This window comes from Erpetoichthys calabaricus, chromosome 5, assembly GCF_900747795.2.
Source record: "Erpetoichthys calabaricus chromosome 5, fErpCal1.3, whole genome shotgun sequence".
In the NCBI taxonomy this organism is placed as follows: domain Eukaryota; kingdom Metazoa; phylum Chordata; class Cladistia; order Polypteriformes; family Polypteridae; genus Erpetoichthys; species Erpetoichthys calabaricus.
This window is the reverse complement of record NC_041398.2, coordinates 130103818-130130600: the sequence shown is the minus strand read 5'-3', so window position 1 is coordinate 130130600 and position 26783 is coordinate 130103818. Positions and strand designations below refer to the sequence as shown.

Genomic DNA, 26783 nt, shown 5'->3' with positions numbered 1-26783 from the left:
TTGCTGTGATTTACTCTTTTTTCATTCAGTAATATACTTGTCATTCTAATATTTTGCAGCTTTGTGCTAGAAAGGAGCAACCTGCAATTTTAGCCTTAAGAATGCAGCTCAGTAGAAGCAAGCTGTGGCAACATTCACCCTCAACTGTTTACTGTATGTGTTATTCTGAATACCAACAGCTGAACACACTTCAGAATTCATGGCAAATTCCTCCATGGCAAACTGCAACTTTTCAGCATTTTGTTTTCATTGAAGTATTTATGTAGAGAAATAATGGACAAAAATATTATAATTTGTAATATAAACATGTTCAAAAGTTGTACAACATGTCAGAGTCTTTGAATTCAACTAAAAGTGCGATTACCCTATTAGTTTTAGTTTAGAGAGAAAGTACAAACTCCATACAGTGAATAACCATCCTCAACCATGACCTGGGAGGGCTACAGCATTGATCACAATAGATGGAATATTTTACAACATTGTCTGAAATGAACTGAGTCTTGTGAATATTTGGTACAAATACTGTATGTAGGAAGTAATTTAAAATAAGTTAAACTGTAAAATAGGATTTACCCATGTATATCCATCTGGGAACTAGTAGTTTTAATGCATTTTGAAAATACAAATGTGTCTATCTATTTACTTTCATTTGATTTGGTTGGCACATTTTTTTAACAAACAATCCCTTGCAAAACACTATACAGTGTATATCCAATTATCTTTGTGAAAAAATATAAAATGAATGCTAATGTAAAGCTGTAGACTGCACTGGTATAATCTGATAAATCCCATGGATTTGTAGGAATTTGAATTGGTCTTGTCAGCAATAGATGTAAGGAATGACCATCACAACAGGGTACACTGACTTGTGACCTAATGTAATTCTCATGTGAAAGCCCAAATCCAATAATGAATTCTAATGTTGGTCATGTACTATAAACTTAAACTAGAATTATTAATTACAAACAAACAAAATGGTTCCGTTTTTTGTCCATTCTGTTACTACAGTAATTTGGATTATGTTTATGTGGAGTTTCGATATTATCTCACTTTTACATGAGTGCTCTCCAGGGATCCTGGCTTCTTCACACTGAAAACCATGATGTTAAGTGGACTGGCAATGTTAAATTGTGTATGTCAGCATGCTGTGTAATTGGAATCCTATCAGGAATAAGCACTTACTTACACCCAGTTTACAATACAATAGTGAAAATTGTCACTACAATACAAGGTTAAGCATGTAAAAAAACATTTATGCACATTGCATGTTTCATTACTTTTGACGTGTACTTGTAACGTAGGTGTGTTCTATTACCTAACTAGAAATTGTTTGCATGCGTTTTTTATTGCACTGTGTTCATGCATTTGGACTGTGGGATGATACCGGAGCACCATGTTGCAAGTCAGCAGTGCTACCACTGTGCCACTCTTGCCCACAAACAGTAAATCAATATCTTTCCAATAGTCTGAGATACCAAAGAACCTTTAAACATGTCAGAAAATTTCTGTCCATAGTACACTTAACTCCGTCCTCACATTGAAAAAGGCATTTTAACTAACAATGACATATATAATGCAGTACTTCCTACAATGTAAATTTCTCTGCATGATGATCTGTTACTTTTAATTTCTTACCTATGTATGCTGCTAATTTCAGACTGTCTCAGTATCTTTAGTCAGCTCCCATCCTTTTCCTGTGCACCAGCTTGTTTCCTGCATTATACTGACTCATCCCACAAACTCTCATTAATACAATGTTTTTTTTGGTGAAAATATTTCAAGCCTTCTGTTGCTAAATATAAAAAGGTTAGTAATATGTACGTGTAATTCACAATTGAAACTTTTTGTGTAAAAGAAAAAAAAAACACCTACTTTAAGTAGACAAAGATTGACTTTACTAGACCTTGGAAATGTATTATACAGTATATGTTTTGTCTTTCTTTAAATGAAAAGAGTCAAATGTCTTGGGAGAGGTAATTTAATCAGTAGCATATTTTTATTGGTTACACCTTATAGAGAAAAGAGTACTTCATCTGAAACAAAAAATCTGAAAACCAATCTACAGTACTCCATACATTTTCTTTAATCTATTAAAGCTTTTGGGATTTTTGCAGTAACAAACAGCCTCTTCTGTTGAATCCTTATGCAATAACAGTAGACTGCTGCAAATGTGCTTTTAGGTTACTTGCTTTTTTGTCTGTAATTTTTTTCAGCAACATGTTGCTTTTTGACTTTTTCTTTGATTAGTCAACCATCTGCTTTCTCTGTTAGCAACATTCTAGAATTGCCAGCGTACATTTTATATAATCTAAACTATCCAAATAAGAAAACAGTATTTTACAATTTATACCAAGACTTCAGTGAATTTAAAAATATTAATCAGTTGTGCATGGCAACACACAGATAAAGATGATGTGATTAGAACCTTTGAACAGCTTATTGTAAAGTGTGCATGCTTACTAATGAAAGTATATTACATTCTCTGTGAATTTTAAAGAGGTGCATGTTTGGGTAACTGGCTACTTTTTATTGTTGCAGTATGAGCAATTGTGAACTTGTTTGCGCACCATCCAAGGTTGGCATCACCAACATAGGTAACTCTGTAATAGTGTTCAGAATTTAAACTGATGTATCCATTGAAAGAGGCAGTTATTTTTCCATAATATGTATCTATTGCACTTGTTATCTGGATGCAGTGAAAATGAGACCACAAAATTAGAGACTTTTTTCTTCTTCTTCCAGAAACTAATTTACAGCTCCTGTTAGTTTTCTCAGATTTTTCTGTAAAATCAAATAGAGCATTATTACTCTTTTTTAGCTGCAATAAATCTGCAGTTATAGTGTTCATATTTTACTGTTATTTTTGAAAATAACATGTATTTCTTAACATGTTTTGGTTTTGGAAGTGTTTTTTCACATTCCTATCAACTACTGCTCTATTCGAGCAGATCTACAGTAAATGAGAAGCAATGCAAGGTTCTCACAACTAGATCATTGGGTACATCATTTAAGAAGCTAACATGAGATTGTTTCATATGATGCAATCAGATTCGTGTCTGAAAAATGTAATACCCTTCTCTGTGACTGAAAATGCTGACTAAAAATGTGTTGCGGAGAATCATAAAGTAAATTATCTTAAGTAAAAAGAAAACAACCTGTTATACAAAATTTAAATAAACTTGCCCAAATAATTCTTCATTATGTATTCCAGTTTTCCTCTTATATCCTAAAGAGCTGTGATTCATGTTGGTTGAATATTCTAATTTGTCTAATACAGTGGAACCTCTAGATACGAGTTTAATTCGTTCCAGCACTGAGCTTGTATAGCGAATTTCTCGTAACTAGAACAAACGTCCCCATTGAAAATAACGGAAATCCAGTTAATCCGTTCCGCATCCCAAATATATTAACATAAAAATCAATTTTCCTAACAAATAACACTGATAAATTATATATACTGTAGTCTACCTTTAATAAATAACACTGGTAAATAATATAACTGATTATTAAAAGAATCAAAACAGGTGTCCAAAGTGCAGTAGAGCATTCGATAAATCTTTAATCCTTAAAACAGTTGTGAAGTGGAGGTTTAAAGTACATAAGAATAACAATCCTTTAACACGAGGTTAAAACGTCAACAGGAAGCAGTCTTCAAAAAACAGATGACAATCCCCGGTGCTTCTTCTCTGTTAGCGTCTCACCTGCTTCTCCCATGCGGGCTCTGCAACAGGCGAGACACTTAATGCAGCTGACCTTCTCTACACCGTCCTGCTTCAGCTGTTTGGCTCGCCTGTTCAGCTACACGCGAGCCTGTACTCGCTCGCTCTCTCGCACCGACTTCCTACTGCTGCGGATTCCTGCCTCCTCCTGCAACCTCCGTTCTCTCTCCTCTCCTCTCTTTTCTTTTACTTTCTCTCCCCCTTAACTGGCTCGCGCTTCTCTATATATGCAGGGAAGACATGGCAGCTGCTAGGGTTACCACTTTTAATACAAAAAAATAAGGAACACATACGTATTGATTCAAAACGGGACGCGCAATTTCATTCTCAAATACGAGACGATTCCGTATTTTAAAGGACGGGTGGCAACCCTGCCCAGCCCATCAGCCACAGGACAAATCATGGATGTGGGCAGTTTCCCACCTGTGCACTTAGGTGAGAAACGCAGACACCGCAGATCGCCCTGCGGCTCGCTACAGCTACCACGCCCCCTCGCTAAGCCGCGAGCTATACCCACAGCCTGGCTCGTGGCTCGTTACGTGAGCCAATGCTCGTATTTAGATCTGAATTTTTCGCTCATACTTTCCTCGTATTTTGAATTTCTCGTATACAGAGGTGATCGTATCTCGAGGTTCCACTGTATAATTAGGTCTAGGTGTGTATAATTCACTGGCATTCCATTTATTGTTGATTCCTGCTTTGTACCTGATACTGCTGGGTTCAGTCCCTCCATAGCCGATGATTATAAATGAAGGTTCAGCTTATAGATAGATTGGTAGATGAGTCCCCTTCATACAAGTCACTAGTATTGTACATTATCATAAGTAAAACAAAATAAGTAATAAAAAAAAAAAAGTACTGTAGTTTGCCCCTGGAACAGGCTGTGGCTCTATGAGACCCTAAATTGTGTGTGTGTGTGTATGTGTATATATATATATATATATATATATATATATATAATATATGCATGTTATTTCTCATTAGTAATTATTCTCAGTGTTTAATTCAGTACTTCTAAGTAAGGAATACATTTAGTGCCTCTTTCACTGTTACTGAAAATATGGGAAAGATTTGGTACAGTGCTGCTCTGTTTGCATTTCCCAAAGAGATAAGGTGAACAGGAAAGTTATCCTTGAACCCTACCATTTAGTCAACAACAGAAAAACTGTGTTAAAAGTAGCTCCATAGGCAGTATGTGAAATGTATTCTCTTACAGCTTTGTCAGTTCTTCAATTTATTTGCTTTCCCACACTAAGGAATGAAAAACAATGTAATTGAAGAGCAATATATAAAAAAAAAAAATAAAAAGTAATAATTTTTCATAAACAGACAATAATATTTCAAGATGAAGTATAGTAAATTATGCAATTTGTGTATTTATGTCTTTAATAATAGCTTTATTACTGGTAAACATTTCTTAGAAAAAATAATTTTATTAGGACTCATACAAAATGGACTTCTCTTTACTTCTCAGGATTTATCTCTCTAGTGGTCAATACTTATTTCTTAAACTGATAGCTTTTGACAAGAGCCTCTTTTTGTCATGCTTATGCTGCTTAATCTTTTGGCGAGTCATAATGTATAGTGGTAAGAAGAAAATTTCTAAAGCCTGTAAAGTTATCAGTGTTTTAATTAATGTGATATAAGTTGATTTGATTTCTTTCTAGTAATCCATGAAAAGGAATTTGCATAAACACATAACATCCAATATTGTATTATGTATACTGTCAAGGACTGCATTGATAGCTTCACACCAATTGTTTTTATATATGTTTGTCTATATAGTTGATTTTAAAAAAATCTGTTGCAACACAGTATACTTTTGACCACCAGATGCTACCTTATGCATAGGATGTGTGCTTAATTATTAAAAACTAAAATTGTTTTCAGTTGTAAACAATTTACATATGTATTCATTTATTTTCAAAAATAATTTTAATATAACATTCACCAGACTACTAAATATCAATCATACAAAGTAGCTGTGCTCCAAATATTAATTTTAATGAAATGTATGACATTATTATACATTAAAAGAACACTACAAGAAGCAGACTAAACTAGTTCTGTATAACATCTGAGTGTTTCAATACTGACGATCTTAGTGCTCAAGTGAGACCTTGACAAATCATGCAGAAAATGTTTTCTCTCTGTATCTTTGTTTAGATATCTGCTGCAGTTAATTCTTAGTTGAGGTTTTTGTTATTGGTAAAAAATGAAGTGTAAAGGATACATTAACAGTATGTATTTATGGTAATGAAGAGGACATTATCTGTTTCCCAATAGAGATGAATCATTACTCCAGTTATCCAAAAGTTAGAAAAATATGCTCTTGTACATTCTCACTGCTTACTATTGACTGGAATTTGAGTAATGATGAGAGAACCATGCTGACTTTGCTTTACCTTGCCTTGAAATCATTGAGATGTTCAAGAACTTGGCCAAACAACAAAATGCATTAAAGTAAATGGAGAAGGAGAAGTTGAACTAGTTTTGAGTGGATTATAATAGTGCAATGTTGCCACTGCGGCTAGGAAGGCATCTGCCACCAATGCTGGATCATTTTGGTCAAAAATGTGACCTGTGCTGTTAGGCAATATTGCTAACCACTGCACCAATATGTCTCCCTAAAATAAAATTAATAAAATTAAATATAGTAAAGGTCCTATATTTCCATTGAGGCATGAATACACTGACAAATTTCCAGTTTCCTTCTGCATGCACATTTCGTGTTAAAATATATTTGCAAGTTTTCTGCTAATTTGTATTCCACTACAAGGATCAGCATTCCCAGGGGCTGTCCCATCCCCAACACTGGCTGCTACAGCTCTGCAGTGTGTCACTGACTTCACAAAGCATCATGGGGAACCAGGTTAAAAGGCATTTTTTTCTAAGTAGACCACACTGTGAATTTCCAGAAAAATATTTGGCAAACAATGTGACCAGTGAAGGCAGCATACTCATTGCGAAAAATGCTTTGGTGAATATCTCTAGTCAACACTATGTTTGATTCATGTTGCTTTTTAGAGCATCATGCATAAAGTGTCTTAGCTGTAAGATGACATGAGTAGGTAAACTTTGCCTGATCTGAGTGTAGCTGACTGTGGTGTTTGCAAGAATGAAATGTTCATATTTTTCCAATTGGAGAACATCCATCCATCCATCCATTTTCCAACCCGCTGAATCCGAACACAGGGTCACGGGGGTCTGCTGGAGCCAATCCCAGCCAACACAGGGCACAAGGCAGGAACCAATCCTGAGCAGGGTGCCAACCCACTGCAGGACACACACACACAAACACACACCAAGCACACACTAGGGCCAATTTTGAAAACTGGAGAACATCAAATGCAGAAATAAGAAATACTGCTCTTAGACATGAATCTCTGATCATTATAAAGATTAAACAAAGCTAAATGTTTTATACATTTTATTGCTCTATTTGTTTAACCCTCAAAGACTCACAGTCCCTAAATTTATTTAAAAGAGCAACTGAATATGACATTGTCTGTTTTTGTCTCTGGCCACACATAGAAAAGCATAGGTTTAAGTTATAATAATACAATAATGTGTGCTGTTGTTGATAAAAATAATGTCTCTGAAGGTGTATCCTATGTAATATATTGATCTGCCTTAAATTCACCAAAACTATTGCTTGTGTTCCATACCAACAACATGTGTTGAACTTATTTTTGGTGTACATATGAAAGTAAAATAAATTGTGTCAGTAAACAAACTTAATGAAAGGAAGTAATGAACAGAATCTCACTTTGTAACTCTACATGACTATCCATGTGAGTTTTGAAAGAACAAAACAATACTGAAATTTAGCAATACTTTTTTAATGTCATATGCATTGACATAAAGTATTAAACACATGGATATTTTGTGTCATTTCTGTCATCTGTATAGAGCACAGTGAAATTTTTACTTGTCATGTGCTAGTTCACATGTAACACATATACAGGTATGTACTGGTATCTTGAGTGATTTGTTTGCAATATTAAGCCTTTTTACTGATTCCTCTCTTACCATCGATACTGATGTGGTAATTGTGCATCCTTCCATACAGCAAATGAAGGGACAGTACAAAGAATCTTGTAGAATGTGCCCTTTGTTTTACTAGCACATTAAACTTCTCCTCATATCTGTTTTAGGTTTGTTTAAGAAGTGTTCTTAAGTATGTACAAAATAAAAGTACACAAACCATTAAAGCTTTTCACATATTGGATGCAGTGTTTGGCTTTGTCCAAAAGTAGTCTCAGAGTTAAAGATGCTTTGGTCTTAACAATGATAATGTCAAAAACATAATTTTTTAAGACATTGACAATTCAAAAGTAAATTTTTCAGATTGACTGTGTTTGAAGTCTTTATATATAGGTTTTATAGCCCTTCAAGTCTTATAAGTATTGACAACTCCTTTGCTGGGGTTTTCAAAAATCTTTTTTTTGGGGGGCATTATTCACATTTACGAATCTGCAATGTGAAGAATAGATTGATTGTCACAAGGAAAGTGTTTTTTGCATCATTTCAAATTTGCACTTGAATAATGTGTCACTGATTCCTGCATTATATCTGAGCTGATTATCCCAAGAGTTTAATGCACTATTTGCAACAAAAAAAAGTTTCTTTAATTTGTTCATTAAGCTTATGTGTTGTTTCTTTATTCGGAATTATTTTGCTTTTAAGATTTAGATGAAAGTTCATCTGTTTATCAATTTATTGAAGCTATTTATTTGTGTCACAAAGTACCAGAGCCAAACCCACCAGCAATGCTAACATGGCACTTTGGGTACATTGACACCCAGATGTACCTTGACAGCTTAGAGTCACCAAGAAATGTAACAATCATCATTTAGACATACAAGGCAAATCGGAGCACCCAAAGACTAACTCATGCAGACACAGAGAAGATGTACTGACTTCACTGGCAATGACTGGTCCTTGATTCAGACCTAGCTTTCTGGAGCTCTGAAGTGTGTTTCATCACATATATACTGGAATACAAATAATTTTAAAGGTGTCTCTTTTTTGTATAGCTCACTGTGCAGTATTTATAAAATTCATTCTGAAAATCCATTTCAGGGTCATTTAGGCCCAAAGCTTTTTCTAGAGGCACTAGCTGTTGAACAGAAACATAGTCCTAGACTCAGCACATACACACACACACACACACACACACACACACACACACACACACACACACACACATAGTTTCACCCACATTTGCATTCACACATAATCAATTTATAGTACAGTTGCCAGTTAACCTAACACAAATTCCTTGGAGTTGTGATAGGCAAACTTTAGTATCCAAAGAAAAATATATACAGGCACCATGAAGATTTGCAAAATCCATATGCTCTGCCATGCAACTCATAATCATTCTAATCAGTAAACAATTAGGGATCTTCATACACATGCACTTTCAGTTAACTATAATAAATTTATTGGACACATCAGTTTATCCCCAGACTTCAGAGGTCAAATTGAAAATGTTAGTTTATAAGATGCTGCAGATGTTCTATCAGATGGTTGTGGGTAGTGCCCTCTTCTACGCGGTGGTGTGCTGGGGAGGCAGCATTAAGAAGAAGAACGCCTCACACCTGGACAAACTGGTGAGGAAGGCAGGCTTAATTGTAGGCATGGAGCTGGACAGTTTGACATCTGTGGCAGAGCAACGGGTGCTCAGCAGGCTCCTATCAATTATGGAGAATCCACTGCATCCACTGAACAGTATCATCTCCAGACAGAGGAGCAGTTTCAGCGACAGACTGCTGTCACTGTCCTGCTTCACTGACAGACTGAGGAGATCGTTCCTCCCCAACACTATGCGACTCTTCAATTCCACCCGGGGTTAAATGTTAACATTATTCAAAGTTGTTGTCTGTTTTTACCTGCATTTTTATTACTCTTTAATTTTATATTGTTTTTGTATCAGTATGCTGCTGCTGGAGTATGTGAATTTCCCCTTGGGATTAATAAAGTATCTATCTATCTATCTATCTATCTATCTATCTATCTATCTATCTATCTATCTATCTATCTATCTATCTATCTATCTATCTATCTATCTATCTATCTATCTATCTATCTATCTATCTATCTATCTATCTAGTTTTCCATTAAAGATTTTTTGGCGGTATAAAAAGTTTAATTTTTGGAAAAGGATGATTGTTTTATTAATATCAGATATATAAGAAAGAATAGATTAGTCATTTTTAAAATAAAAAGAAAATGAGTTAAAATATAAGAAATATTTTATGAAAGCATCATTTGCATATTTGTGAGATTCAGAATATTTGTAATAAGTGGTATTCAAAGCCATTAAGAATGTGTTACACTGGGCCTATACTCTTATTCCACAGCTGGCTGTGTATTACAGTATGAATAGAATATGCTTATGTTTTTAGTGCCTCAGGAGTTCTGTAGAAAAATAAAAAATGTTCTGAGACTTGCATTGTTCTCAGAAGAGCAGAGGAATTTTAATGAATTCATGGAAGCCAGCATATCATTTTGCACTGAAATGCATATTGGTTATACTTTAATATTCAAACAATACTTTTAGCTTTCAGTAGAATGAGTTATTTTCTGCATTGTTTAGTATATTACAACTATGTGCTATTCACTGTAGGAATAAAATAAAAAAAACAAAATTCCATCTTGTATGTATAGGGAAAAGCATGTCAAGAATTTCATATATGATAATGAATTATTCTTCTAGGAATTCTATAAAACAGTATTTTAAAGCACTGTGTTTGTGTCCTATTAATCAAAAAATATACCATTCAGAAAATAGTCAAATGAAATCTGACAGATGGAATTATCTTTCAAAAATGTTTTTTTGCAATAAAATAATATAGTAAAAATTCATTATAAAAATTAAAATGCAAGTATGGTAGTTTCTTTTGCTCTCATTTATGGTAACTCCTTGCCATTGAATTACTTGGTTATTGGAAAGATAATGATACACGTTTACATCTTGTAAGAAAACTATGCAGATTGATGTACATGCTTTTCATTACCACTTGATTTATGAATTTTCATATGGGTTTCATCTGGGTCATCCTTTTTAACATTTGAATATCAAACTTCTAAAACTCAGGCACTATAATTGTTTGCCCTTGTGTTAGCATGTGTTTCTGTATGCTTGCTTACATCTGGACCAGAGTTCGTTTCTGCTGCATGTGTATTGCTGCTGACATAGGCTTCAACAGTTGCGAGTTGAAATTGAAAACAGTTATTAGAAAATGAATGGCTGGAAGTAAACTCTTAGTAATTCAGCCAAAAGAAGAAGAAGACTGTAGTACAATATTGTATTGATTTTGTGTTTTTTTAAAAAAGTAAATGTTCACTAATAATACCTAGTTGATCTTTAACCAGCATTACTAATTGATATAATGTGTAACTTGGACACCCCATAGACCAATAGTGCAGCAACTTTTATTTCTTTGTGACAGTGTGATGTCCAATCTAAATTAATGCTTATCTCCATATATAAAGCTTAATTTAGTTTTATAGTATATTTTTGATAAAAACAATGTTAAAAATGAGCATTATTCCCATTTGAAATCTTGATTTAAGAGAGTTAAAATTTTACATTTATAATTATTGCTTTTGCTTAGTGTTATATTACTTACTAAGCATGTCAAGATAATTTTGAAAATACTTACAGCTTCTTTTTTCCTCTGCTGTACAGGTTTTCGGAAAATTAGCCTTGATGACCTCCGCAAAGCTTACATAGTCAAGGATGTGCAACAATATATTCTTCATCGCCTAGACCAAGAAGAAGCACTGAGACAACACTTGACTAAGGAAACAGCTGAGATGTTGAATCAGCTTCACATTAAAAGCAGTGGTTGCTTCCTGTATTTGGAGAAAGTCCTAGATGGGGTAGTAGAAAATTTCATCATGCTTCGAGAAATCCGAGACATCCCTGGCACTTTAAATGGGCTCTACCTTTGGCTCTGTCAAAGGCTTTTTGTGAGAAAACAGTTTACTAAAGTCCAGCCAATTTTGAATGTAATTTTGGCGGCATGTCGGCCTCTGACAGTTATGGAACTCTATCATGCAGTTTGGACTAAAAACGTGTCTCTAACAATGGAGGAATTTCATAGGAAGCTGGACATTTTATCAAAGCTTCTAGTTGATGGTCTTGGCAACACTAAAATTTTGTTTCATTACAGCTTTGCAGAGTGGCTGTTGGATGTGAAGCATTGTACTCAGAAATATTTATGCAATGCTGCAGAAGGACACCGGATGATGGCCATGTGTTATACATGTAGAGCCAAGGATCTTGCCCCACTTGAGGTACAGGAGTTTGCATTACACCTGATTAATTCCAGTTTACAAATAGAAACTTACAATCTAGCACTGTGGATGGTTTGGAATGGCACCCCAGTCAAGGATTCACTTACAACCTCTATTCCCAAAGAGCAAGAGGTGTTACAGCTGTTAGTGAAAGCAGGAGCACATGTTAATAGTGAAGATGACCGTGCATCATGCATTGTGCAGCAGGCGTTAGAACGGGAGGAGTCCATTAGAACATTACTGGATAACGGAGCATCAGTTAACCAAAGTGACTCAAGTGGCCGAACTCTGCTAGCCAATGCTGCATACAGTGGTAATTTGGATGTGGTTAACTTACTGATTTCTCGAAGAGCTGATCTGGAAATTGAAGACAGTCATGGTCAGACTGCACTTACTCTTGCAGCAAGGCAGGGACATACAAAGGTTGTTAATTGCCTTATTGGATGCGGGGCAAACATTAATCACACTGATCAAGATGGCTGGACAGCTCTGAGGTCTGCTGCCTGGGGAGGACATTCTGAGGTTGTTTCTGCACTTTTATATGCTGGTGCCAAAGTTGACTGTGCAGATGCTGACTGCAGAACGGCCCTACGAGCAGCGGCATGGGGTGGGCATGAAGATATTGTATTAAACTTGCTCCAGCATGGAGCGGAAGTTAATAAAGCCGATAATGAAGGAAGAACTGCTCTTATTGCTGCAGCATATATGGGACACAGGGAAATAGTGGAACACCTGCTTGACCATGGAGCTGAAGTGAATCATGAAGATGTAGATGGAAGGACTGCTTTATCTGTTGCAGCACTTTGTGTGCCTGCCAGTAAAGGACATGCTTCTGTTGTAAGCCTTCTTATCGATAGAGGAGCAGAGGTGGATCACTGTGACAAAGATGGCATGACTCCTTTACTGGTTGCAGCCTATGAAGGACATGTTGATGTAGTTGATTTGTTACTAGAAGGTGGAGCAGATGTTGATCACACAGACAATAATGGACGTACCCCACTTTTAGCAGCTGCATCTATGGGACATGCATCAGTTGTGAACACACTTTTGTTTTGGGGAGCTGCTGTTGATAGTATTGACAGCGAAGGACGGACAGTACTGAGTATTGCGTCAGCACAAGGCAACGTAGAAGTGGTACGAACTCTGCTGGACAGAGGTTTAGATGAAAACCATAGAGATGATGCTGGCTGGACACCACTGCATATGGCCTCCTTTGAAGGGCACAGGTTAGTGTGTGATGCACTTATTGAGCAAGGTGCCAGATGTAGTGAAGTGGATAATGATGGTCGAATTCCACTGATACTGGCTTCCCAAGAAGGCCATTATGACTGTGTGCAAATTCTTCTTGAAAATAAATCAAGTGTTGATCAAAGAGGCTATGATGGAAGAAATTCACTTAGAGTTGCAGCCTTAGAAGGTCACCGAGAAATTGTGGAGCTACTTCTTAGCCATGAAGCAGATATAGATTGTAAGGATGCAGATGGCCGCCCAACTCTGTACATCTTGGCACTTGAAAACCAATTGGCTATGGCTGAATATTTTTTAGAAAATGGGTCAAATGTGGAAGGCAGTGACACCGAAGGAAGAACAGCTCTACATGTTTCCTGCTGGCAGGGACATTTAGAAATGGTGCAGCTGTTGATAAATTTTCATGCAGATGTCAACTCCTGTGACAATGAAAAGCGTTCTGCTTTACAGTCTGCAGCCTGGCAGGGTCACATCAAGGTAGTACAGCTCCTTATTGACAATGGAAGCCATGTCGATCACGCATGTAATCAGGGAGCAACTGCTCTGTGCATTGCAGCCCAGGAGGGACATTTTGATGTAGTTCAGATATTATTAGAACATGGGGCTGAGCCAAATCATGCAGATCAGTTTGGACGCACAGCCATGAGGGTAGCTGCAAAAGGCGGACACACGGCTATTATTAAACTTCTTGAAAAATATGGAGCATCCACTTTGAATGGCTGTAGCCCTTCACCCGTTCACACAATGGATCAAAAAGGCCCCGTTACTCCTAATGCAAAAATGCAGTCTTTGACTATAAAATCCAATAGCTCAGGTAGTACTGGTGTGGGTGAACTGCAAAATGCAGGTCGTGGATTGTCAAATGGCCCAGTTCATGCTTTCAGTTCTCCTTCAGAATCTCCAGACTCCACTGTTGACCGTCAGAAATCCTCACATTCTAATAATTCTCTTAAAAGTTCAAAGAACTCTTCCTTGCGAACTACATCATCCACAGCAACTGCACAAACTGTGCCAATGGATAGCTTTCATGGACTGTCCTTCACAGAACAAATTCAGCAGCACTCCTTACCCAGAAGCAGAAGTAGACAGTCTATTGTGTCTCCGTCTTCAACAACAAGATCAATAGGACAACATCCAAGCTCTCCATCTAGCGAATATGAATGGAATCAAGTAAAACTCAGTATCAAATCGGGCAAAGGAAGTAAAAGTGGAAAAAATGCCTCAAATGGCTCCAGCAAGGTTGGGTCAGCGGAAAAAAAAAACAAGAACACTACTCAGTCCCAAATATTGGAATATGAAATGACTCAGTTTGATAAGCGAGTTGCAGTAACGCAGCCAGTATCAAATGCTGGTATGTCTATGAAACAGATTCCCACAGAGCCTCTCTGTAAGATAATGGTTCCATCAACTCAGCAAGAGATAGGCAGATCACAGCAACAGTTTTTGATTCAGCAACAGAACAGTGCTGATAAGAAAAGGAATGGAATTATGACCAATCCCAACTACCACCTTCAAGGGAATCAGGTTTTCCTTGGTAGAGTTTCTGTCCCAAGGACCATGCAAGACAGAGGGCACCAAGAACTTTTGGAAGGCTACCCAATGGGAGAGACTGAATTAAGCCTTAAACAGTCCTTAAAACTTCAGATTGAAGGAACCGATCCCAGCTTTAACTACAAAAAGGAAACCCCATTATAGCTGGTAATTTTTGTGTGCATATTTCTCTGAACCTCAAGTATGCTTTACAGAGCATGAAATGTAGTAGTTCTGTCTGGAATCCAAATAATAATGGCATGTGTTTAAATGTGCCATAAAGTTTAGATGTTTGCTCTTTTTTGTAAGTCATGCTTGTTTTAATCAAACACTTTAAAGAAATTAATGAAATTGCTGAAAACAAATTCTAGTTTTGAAGTAATTAAATACTTTAGGTGAATAGAAACCAAAGGTTGATTAAAGTAGGTGATTATTAGTGATGAGCTAACCCTGTCGTGTTTACTTCACCATGTGTTCAGCGAAATCACAAAAGTGTTCGGGAACTTAGCCAAAATCTGCAAATTACATTGAAGTCAATAGGGTAGGAAGAACTTTTAATGATACGGTGGTGTGTTAATTGAACCTGAGGGCTGTCAACTATGTTGGACTGATCATCTTAGCCAGAAATGTGATCTGAGTGAGTTGTGAGGCAGCAATGATGACCACTATGCCTCAAACATATCAAAGATGCAAATGGAATGGTAACCACAAACAAAATACAACAAATGACCACAAATCCACAATAAAAAAGTTAAAATATTGTTAGGCTCACAGAGTTCCAGTCTTGGGTTACACATTAGCTGTGTCCCAATGTAGCAACATGACACTGGTTCGTTCCATTGTTTTAAGTTGTGGATCCAGGCGCAGTAGAAACATCTTTTTTGTTTCCAATCTCTGTCAAATGCTCTGCACTTTTTTCTTTCATGAAGAAGATAGAAATGATTTGGAAATCTTTCGTATTTATTATTATTTCACAAGGTCACACATTTTCTTTCTCAGGGTGGCATAGGGCTCCTTTAAAGCTTGTTTTGGATCATAGCACATAGCTAATTATGCAAGCAAATTACCCATGCGCTGCAAAGATCAGTGTTGTACAAGCTGTGGCAGTACTCATTCTATACTGATTATGGTCAGTTAATGTACACGTGCAAATACTGCAAGTTGTTTAAGCAAATGCAGAGTGGAAGGCTGGACTATTTATTATGCATGCCCAAAGCAGGTCAGAAACGTTCTTACAGTACGCATGCATGAAAGTTCTGCTTATGGTTTCTACAGCTCTGTGATGTCATGCTGGTCTTACAAAGTATCATGGAGCAATGGGGAAAAAACGTGTTCGTCTAAGCTTGCCACAAGGTGAAAATACAAGAAACTATTGGGCAAACAAAGTCACTGGAGAGTACAGTATAGTTATTGCAAAAACACTATAGCAAACTCTTGCAATCAACACTAATGATTATGACAAATAAAGTTCTATCTGTCTAAAAGTAAAACATTTGGCACTTGAATGCCAAATTAGTCATTAATTTAGTGATTACAATTAAACAGTTTCACCTGACTGCATTTTCCATTTCATATTTTTTACTTTATTTTAAATACAGTATGTTTAAAAAGGGTTGGCACAGTAGCACAGAGGTTAGCACTGTACATTCTCCATTTTTTTGCATGTGTTTTTCTCTGACATAAACAAACATGTGAAGGTTAGGTTATTTGGCGATTCCAAATTGGCCTCTGTGTGACTGTGATTGTGAGCATGGGTGTGGGTGAACGTGTTTGTGTTTGCATGGACCCTGCAATGGGCTGCCTCCCTCTCCTCCATGTGTCCTGCTTGCAACTAGCTCAGTGAGCATCTATCAACCCCAATATCCTTTGAGAATGTTGTGTGTTAACTGTTGGAAGTTAAATATATGATCATGATAGTTTAGTCAGTTACTCAATGTGCTTGCATTTGTTTCTAAAACATAATTTGCTACCTCACTATAATACTGCCAAAAACTCCTCTAATTGGTGTATGATCCATTAGGGGGTATAATAAAAATAGTTTATGTTTACTCACACAACCCCAAGTCAGGCAACTCTAAAACAAATGTCTTGGAGTCAGTAAGTATTTGTGTGTGTTTATAGACTTGTAAGACACTGGGGTCCTGCTAAAAGTTAATTCCTGTTTTGTACACTTTGCTGTTAGGATAGGTCCTGACTCTCCATGACCCTTGAAATTGGATATTGGGACAAAATGAATGAAAGGAAAGAGTACTTTATTCTGCACTAATTCTGCAAAATTAGTAATTCATTAAATTCAATTTAGGCTATTCTTGTTTAGCACTTTTCATCAAGAACATACTCGAGTATTTACACATTTTATCCAGTTATAATGCAGTAGTAAATTACACAACCATACAACATTTATACACATAAATATGGGAATATAATGTACAGTTGTAATATATAATACTATGAAGCATATAGTAGTTGAGATATGGGCAGTTGACAGTTGTGGAGAGTAAAATAAAAACACAAGAATTCCTGAAGAAAATAAACCTTTGGGGTATCTATGGTCAATTATAACAAACAGAGCCATGTTTCTGATTACCTAAGCCAAGCGGCCATCTTCCTTCTAACTGCACATTCTATAATAGAACGTGTTGAAAAGTATATTAAGAAACTGACAAATCATAAGGCTCTCAAAATCACTTTCAAAGAACAGGAATAGTAGCTTGGCAATGTAATACTGGAAAGAAGTACTACAGCAGAATAGCAATATTTGAAATTGAGAAGGGTCGGTCTTGATTCATAATGAGTCCCGTGATTTTATTTTTGAGAAAGTGATTAACAAAGTTATGAACATCCTAATTGAGGGTGTGTTTGACTGAAGTAGTGAGATTCACCTACAGAGACCATTGGGGCATCCCTCACATAAGCAGGCAGATCATTCAGTTTAATATGTTTACATGGAACTTTTAGGAAATCTGCATCATGAGATCATAAGGTATGTGTTCATAGGTGCTGTTAAGTAAATAGGGCCCAAATCATTTTAAACTGGATATGTCATAATTTGGATAATCTATCTATACTGTATTCAGATCAGGCTCACAGGCAGCCAGTGTGTCAACACTATGAACTTAGTGTTTTCTTGCATGATTATGCGTCACTCACACTCACTTTGTGTTCTGCATTTATATCAAGATTTTCAAGGTAATTGTGTATTTTCTGCTAGTTTTTTTTTTTTTTTTTTTTACATTTTACCAAATAGTAATTTTACTTATGTTACTCTTTATAATCAGTTTGAATAAGTGTGTATAAAAACACCTACATATTCTCTGTACATAAATAAAAATAAGTAATGGCTTAACACTAGAATTACCAGAGTCTACGAAAAAACTTGTAGATCTGGCCCACCTTAAATCGCTTCTTAAATCTGTTCGCTCCTCTCTGCCAGCGTCTTTTGTCATCTAAATGTGCTGATAAAGACAAGCTGCAAGCAGCCGGGTATTCCATCCACCCATCGACTCAGAACGTGCACGAACTTCTCCCAGCTCATGCCTTGATTGATTATCTGGGAGTGAAGTGGAGTTTTAGAGTGGAAATAATAGATCGTTATTTGGAACACACGCATTTCATGTGTGTTCCATTTCTACAGTAATCTGTATAAACACATTGTTAAAACAGAAACTTTTTCATATTTTAGTAATAAATGTTATAAAATGTAGGCATAAATTATAAAATGTGTAAAGCCTGAAGTCCAACGATCAAATAAACACTTTCACAAAAAGTTCAAGAATGATACAACAGCTTCCGTGGCGTACCTGTAAGATTTGCTGACTCAGCGTGCAGCAGACTTGCTGTGCCTCAGAAACCCGAGTTCGATTCCCTGCTGGGGAGAAAATGTTTTTTTTTTTTCTTTTTAACCTTCACCGCTATGCCTGCCTGCCTGCCTGAACTCCCTGTCTATCTATATAGTTATAACAATAATTTTATTATTATATAGCAGCTTCCCTGTCTGCCTATCATATAGTGCCTTTCCTTCCTATCTATCTATATATCTATCCCCTTAGCTGTTTTTTTATATATCTATTATACAGTGCCTATGGGGTGCCAAACAGGCAATTACAATGATTTTCGGAATATATAAAGTAATTCCTGAATATATAAAGTCAGCATCAGAATATATAAAGTCACTCCTGAATATATAAAGTCAGCATCGGAATATATAACCTCATTCCTGAATATATAAATTTAAAGTCAGATTATATTGATATTGATTGAAACGACTCAGGCACATTTTTAGCAAACTCATTGAGTTCCTAATACAATGTAATGAACTAAGTTAACAAAAACATCTTCAGAAAAATATTTTAAAAAAACCCACTGTTCAGTTAATTTATTCAAAATGATGTATGTGCCCTGCATTTTGAACACTATATTTATTTATTCTTTTTGTATGGGCGCATTTTTGGACGAACCTCAGAAGCCCAATCGACTCTGAATGGCTTCTGTCAAAGTTTACCTTTCACTAGTACGAGTGAAATGACAAGCACGGAAATTTTATATATTCAGGAATGATTTTATATATTCCAACGCTGACTTTATATATTCAAAAACGAGTTTATATATTTCGACGCTGACTTTATATATTCAAAAATGAGTTTATATATTCTGACGCTGACTTTATATAATCAGGCTTTGACGTTATATATAATCGGGAATGATTTTATATATTGTGACACTGACTTTGTATATTCAAGTTTTGACTTTATATATTCGGTTATGACTTTATATTCTGACGCTGACTTTATATAATCAGGCTTTGACTTTATTTATTCAGGAATGACTTTATATATTCCAAAAATCATTGTAATTGCCTGTTTGGCACCCCATAGGCACTGTGTAATAGATATATGAAAAAATAGCTAAGGGGATAGATATATAGATAGATAGGAAGGAAAGGCACTATATGATAGGCAGACGAGGAAGCTGCTATATAATAATAAAATTACTGCTATTACTATATAGATAGACAGGGAGTTCAGGCAGGCAGGCAAAGTGGCGAAGGTTAAAAAGAAAAAAAAAATGTTCTCCCCAGCGGGGAATCGAACTCGGGTTTCTGAGGCACAGCAAGTCTGCTGCATGCTGAGTCAGCAAATCTTAGGCTTTACACATTTTATAATTTACGCCTACATTTTGTAACATTTATTACTAAAATATGAAAAAGTTTCTGTTTTAACAATGTGTTTACACAGATTACTGTAGAAACGGAACACACATGAAATGCGTGTGTTCCAAATAACAATCTATTATTTCCACTCTAAAACTCCACTTCACACCCAGATAATCAGCTGGGAAAAGTTCGTGCACGTTCTAAGTCGGTGGGGGGATGGAATAGCCGGCTGCTTGCAGCTTGTCTTTATCGGCACATTTAGATGAGAAAAAGACGTTGGTGGAGAGGTGCGAACGGACTTAAGAAGCGATTTAAGGTGGGCTGGATCTACAAGTTTTTTCGTAGGCTCTGGTAATTCTAGTGTTAAAAGTTGTGGAACATTGAGTACTAAACAAGCAGTTAATATCTTAACCACTTTGTGTTTTAACACTTTGTAAGATGTCTCAAAGTGAATGTGAAACTGGCAGAGCTTCAGTAAACATTACAGATCAGAAAAGAAGCGTTGTCTAAAGCCCATGCCAGATTGCGCGATTTTTCCAGCGATTTTCTGTTGTAGCCTTCATTTATATAATCGTAGCAAGTCAGAGACAGAAAGTAGCATGTATCCGTGAAGCTGATCACCTAATGTAACATACCGAGAAACTCCTTCCTATTGATTGGTGACTCATCATGATAAAATTTCAAAAAAGTTTGACTTTGTCATTAGTTGGAGGGCTTGGCTTATGTATGCAGGAGAGCTGACAACCAATGAACACTTATCTGGAAGTACAATGCATATGATGCAGCAGTGAGGAGTAATAAACATGCATATTGTAAACCTGACAAATAGAAAGTTAGCCCATCTGTCTGATGCCTTGTGTTTTCTGGAACAAAAGGGGGTGAGACTGCAGCTGAACACACTGCAGCTCCTAACCATTAGTACAGTACCGGCTTTATAAGGTAGCATGAGGGCTGTGGACTATAAGCAAAACTTGCTTATCTAATGTCTTGTATTTTACCTACCATAACAGAATTGGGGACAGAGACTGCTGCTGATCTCACCACTGCTAGTAACCCTTCGTACAGTTCTCGCACCATCAGGCAGCACATTTTCTGGACGATTTTTAGATTTCAGGCAGCAGGAAAGCACTGAATGATTGGTGTTTGGTCAGTAAATGTAATATGGGCTGTGATTTTTCAGTTGTGTAATTTGACATGGTGCAGCAACAAGATCAGTAACTGCAGTTGGCAAATCTAACATACATCACAACAAAAAGTTACATAATGTGACACGGCCTAAGCAAAGATCATCGCGGAGTGTAAAAGAAAAGGAAAGGACATTATCAACAAACTGCAGACTCTTAAGAACGTGAGATGCGAGGCTAAACAGAGCAACAGTACTAAATTATTTGACTATAGGGTTCAGTCTGGTGGCTGAGCAGGTTGCTTTAATTAATAACAATCACTCAGGAACATAAGAGACCAGAAAACCTCTTATTACACCTGGAAATGTACATTTGTCAGTACTGTTGTGTAAAGTGTCTAAGCAGCAGACTACTAAGAAGTACAGAAATGTAATACTGACTTCCATCCTGTTTTAGGTCAGCAGAGGTACATGGCCTATAAATAGTTTTCACATTTTATTATGTTACAACTTTGAATCACAGTGGATTTAATGTGGCTTTATTGCCACTACTCAACATAAAAAGTCTCTTTAATGTCAAAGTGAAAGCAGATCTCTGTTAATTAATTACAATTAATCATCCACTGTACTTTAATGTTTTTAAAACAATAAAATATGAAAACTTATAAGTGGGTGAATACTTTTTATCAGAACTGTATTTGGACAGATGATCTTAACATGTTCTAGCATAGAACACATCCTGTAGTGTAATTCTGAATTATTATATAATATATGGACAGCAGTATCCAGATATAAAAGTTATTATTCAGCACAGTTTTCATTTTTTCCCCCATTTTAAATCATAGTTGCTTATGTTTATGAAAGACATGGCACTTTTCTGTTCACAATCCTGGCACTCATGGATGGCACTGTATATTTTACACCTTGTAATCTTGTGTCCTGTTCTGAACTTTTTATAATTTGTTTTGCTGCTTGGACACCGTTCAAAGTTGCAGATTTCTAGGCTTCATAATAATTTCATGCAATATGATCCAGCCTACGTGTATTTCAAGACTGCTTTGAAATACTAGACCAGTCCTTCCTATTTTTATCATTTAAGTATTAGTTAAAGTTGTGACTCCAACATGCAGTGCTCTTTGAAAGAATTCTTAAAAATAGCAGGATTCCAGTGTCGTACTTTTAAGATGTATTCTCAGTGCTACAGACCTTGGTATATTAAAACTGTGATTTGCTAAGGAGAGCCTGCATGTATTGTGTATTAACAGCTGTTTGTTTTTATTCCAGATGTTCAGAATGGTATCCTTCATACAAGCTTTGCTGAAAACTAAGAAAAATAAAGGAATGTCTTGGTCATAGAAAATACTTTTTGTTCCCAAAAATTAAACGTGGAAGCTTTAAAAACCTTATACAAGCTCCTGGAGAAGAATGTGTTTGCTACTCACTGATTTACACAGACTGATACTGCAGTGTGCCTATGTTTGTGATGGCCTTTTCAGTTTTAACCCTGCACACATTTTAATTTTATTTAATGTATCATGTATTTAAAAAGCATATTATGCACTTTTCATAAAATAGATCTCTGTCAACAGTAATACTGTTGGAATAAAGCCATGTGGTCATGGGATTTGCAATGCTAAATGTGTGCTACATTGTTTAATCTGTAATTTCTTTGCTGCAGGTTATTTGTGTATCTTAAAAAAAAAAAAAAAAAAAAAAATCATCAGAATGACCAATACAGCATAATGTTATATTATTTACTTAATACCACGGGATATACATGTATTGCAGTCCTTGCATACTGTTGTATTATTCAAGCTGGCATCTTACAATCTAATAATCATCAGATCTACTGGTAATTATTTTGAAACAGGCCACAGTCATTTGATCTAATCCCATGCCATAGTGTGGTAAAAAACAGAATGGCTACAGACATTCATTGGCTAGTATTGATGATAACTTCTTTTTCCGATTTCTTTGAACACCATAGTATTATTTGAACCTCTGTGGGGTATCTGAAAACTCAGAGAACAAATGCATTTCATTTGTCCCTGTGGGACATGTAAGTTGAGGAAGAGCCAAATTCATGTACAAATCATTTCACCTTAAGGTTCTGTGGAGTGGAATTTAGCATATAAATGTAATGTATAGATGAAGCTCTACTTGGGATATCATGGCAAATCAGTTTTTCATAATGCAGGGAGTGTCTTCGGGAATGTTGTGCTATTTTGGATAACCTGGATTTTATTTGAAACAGTGCTAAAAAAAAAAAAAAAGAGGGTCTAGACATATCAACAGCAACCAATTTCAGCTAAGCCTGATGCTGAAAACTCTTTCAGGTCTCTGGAAGTCAGTATTTAAAAATAAATAAAAGCACATTTTATTTGATTTTATTAATCTCTCCTGAGATTTCATTTTAGAACCCCTGAAATTTGGTTTCATAGATGATTTTTTTTTTTACTGAAAAGCAAATTAAAGAGCTTTTCACTGTTTCTAGTGGATATTTTTTATTAATTTGTCCTTTTTCGATTTGGGGAAATGACAACAGCAATTTAAATATTTCTTCATCTGCAAGTGACCCATGAATGGTGTGTCCAGAGCTGTTACTTCAAGAAGGAAGAAAAAGTAGGTTAGCATTCCTACTTCTGTTTTACAGCAAAAAGAAGATGTGAATTAAAGCCCAAAGCCCCGGTTTTTGAATTTCTCTTATTTTTTCATCCCTTGAGCCCACTTTTTTTTTTTTTTAATTTGTCATTATTTTTTTTCTATGCAAATGTCTGTTCATTTACACCATTTTGTTTGTAAATAGCTTGAAATGTACATTAAATTTGACATTTCATTTTTTTCTATTTGTTGTATTATATGGAACTGAAAAAAACCTTCTGTATATTAAAATGCTTAATAAATATATTTGCTTTTCTCCATGCAGCTTGTCTGAAACTATACCTTCAATGTTTTTTTCTATACAATATGTAATTTAGAACATAAAATTCAATAATATTTGTTTACCTTACTAGTGTCAGTTTTCTGTTTGAAATCAGTTTTGCCTAAAAGCCCAGCTTTGAACAACAGTCACACACCACCAAATAATCAATTTAGAAAACGTGTATTTGTAATAATAATACATTTTATTTGTATTGCACTTTATATTTTAGCAATCACAAAGTGCTACAGAGTCAAAAATAAGAGTCTATACACCCTGTAACATAAATCTTTATTTATTCCATCAAAATGAATGCACACCTTAGTGGAGATGTGCTGTGAATCTGTTTTCGACCCCCTTATTTTGATTCTTTTTTGCTTTTTTATTAACAACAATAAAAAAATACAATATAAACAGGACCCCCATATCACAGGTCCAAATTGTCAGGGGTACACACTAATACCATTTATGAAAAAAGTTTAAATGATTTAAATAGGGATAGAGTCTGCATTGCTTTTTTTTATCCATCCATTTTCCAACCCGCTGAATCTGAACACAGGGTCACGGGGGTCTGCTGGAGCCAATCCCAGCCAACACAGGGCACAAGGCAGGAAACAATCCCGGGCAGGGTGCCAACCCACCACAGGACACACCAAGCACACACTAGGGCCAATTTAGAATCGCCAATCCACCTAACCTGCATGTCTTTGGACTGTGGGAGGAAACCGGAGCGCCCGGAGGAAACCCACGCAGACACGGGGAGAACATGCAAACTCCATGCAGGGAGGACCCGGGAAGTGAACCCAGGTCTCCCAACTGCGAGGCAGCAGCGCTACCCACTGCGCCACCGTGCCGCCCATACATTTTTATATCCATTTTAAAATATAAAAACACAGGGTTTATCTAAGACCACTTCATTTTGTGTATATGAAAATGTGCCAGTATAATAAAGTTAATTACAAATAAAAAATTTTTTTTTTATTTTCAGTATGGTTTAACATGATAGCTATTTCTTGAAAACCGATATCCACATTAGTCTCTTTTTTAATGTTAAGTTTATAACTCTATCCAGATTTTTTTTTTTTTTTTTACAAAAATTGCATTTATCATCTGTTTTAATTTTAAATCAATGGACAGCTACAGTCTTCGCATGATACATTTGATGTATTATATATGACCTCCTTAAATTTATTAGTTATACAATATTTTTGGGTGTTGTACACATTTTTTCCAATCAAGCTGTTTCCCAAATAAGGAATTCCGATATATTGTAATAGCAAAAATGTGCTCATCTTGCAATAAAGACTTAAAAAAAAATGATTATTACATCCATAACTCAAAAGTATCTTTTCCCTGTGGTTTACAGCAAGCTGTAAATTCTTCAAATGTTTCAATTGGATATTCACTACGACTTCTCAGAAGAGTCCATATTTCCCTAGGATTTGCATTTATTACTGTACAATAATGATGAAGATGAACATGAATGTTATAATTGCTAATAAACTCCAATTCTATAAATCACCATTATCATTTAGTGTTTGTTTAACCCAAATTGTAATTTTAAACTCAATTTTCTAAAAACAGTTTTATTTCTAATTTATCTACTGTTCATAATAGTAGATCTGTAAGGGAAAAGTTATGCTTATACATAGGTGACCATGTAAGGAGAACCTGCTTAAGATTCAAAGGACTTTTTCCAGTGCCAAAGTTGCACTTAAGCAGAAATTCTCTACCAATGCCTTTTTAAAAATAGATTAGGAACTTATATTCCACTAGACATTGAACCTGTCAGAGACAGGGAATAGAATCATTAAAAAACTTTGGTAATCTCTTGCCCTACCTGCACCTTTCCCCTGTATTTGCGTGTGTTAACGTCTCTTCACTAGCATTTCCTCTCTCAACCACACTCCTGTAAAGCCTGCTTCTCACTCTGTCATTATTTTCAAGGCAAATGTTTTGCCTCCTGTCCACTTTTGTACAGGGAGATGCTAATGGGTAGGGACCCGAGTTATGATGTGTTACATTCGTAATAATGAAGATATACAAACAAAATAAATACAATGCATACCTTGATATATGTGTAAACAATCCAGTCACATTCAGTGTTGAAAATGATGGCCGCCTTCTTGCACACACAGATCGACATGGAACTCCATACTGGCAAAGGCATCCACAAGCGTTGCAGGAATGATGGCAGCAATTTACTGTTTCGCTGTAATTGTTCCAGCGTACGAGGCTTGTTCTTGTACACTTTTCCTTTCATCAGTTCCCAAAGGAAGAAATCTGAAGGTGACATGTCTGGGGAATGAGGTGGCCATAGTCCCTTTGAAATGACCCGATTGCCAAAAAACAGTTCAATTTGTGCCATGGGTTGCCCCATCTTCCTGAAAATAACTTTCACTGATTTCATGGTGATCCAGTTAATTCACAAATAAGTTTGTCCATTTATCCAGGAATACTGTGATCTTTATTTTGTTTGGATTGCTTCATTATTAAGACAGAAATACATCATAACTTGGAGCCCTGCCCATCAGAATCACCTTGTGCTTCCCATCTTTGACGACACTCTCAGTGTGCCACCTACGCCTTTACTCCCCTCGTTTTGTCTCTCACTCGCACTTCCTCTGTCGCTTAATTGAAGCCAAACTGACCAATCAGATTGCTCAGAAGCACTAGACACACACAGCTTAGTGTTTTATTATACAGTAGATATGCTTATTTTTCAAATAATTTTGAATCTATTTCATTTTAAAAGTAGCTTTGCCAATTTTAAAGTCTAAA

At 36.0% G+C, this 26783-nt stretch overlaps 1 protein-coding gene across 1 annotated transcript in view; it reads left to right on the top strand.

Moving 5' to 3' along the window:
- The window catches only part of ankrd50 (ankyrin repeat domain 50), an 89228-nt gene extending 65221 nt beyond the window's left edge, over positions 1-24007 (top strand). Inside the window, exons 4-5 of the mRNA XM_028802038.2 lie at positions 11419-14975; positions 22367-24007. Of these exons, the coding sequence (XP_028657871.1) occupies positions 11419-14972 (3554 nt within the window). The 3' untranslated portion in view covers positions 14973-14975; positions 22367-24007. The remainder of the gene's footprint in view (positions 1-11418; positions 14976-22366) is intronic.
- The last annotated feature ends 2776 nt before the right edge of the window (positions 24008-26783 follow it).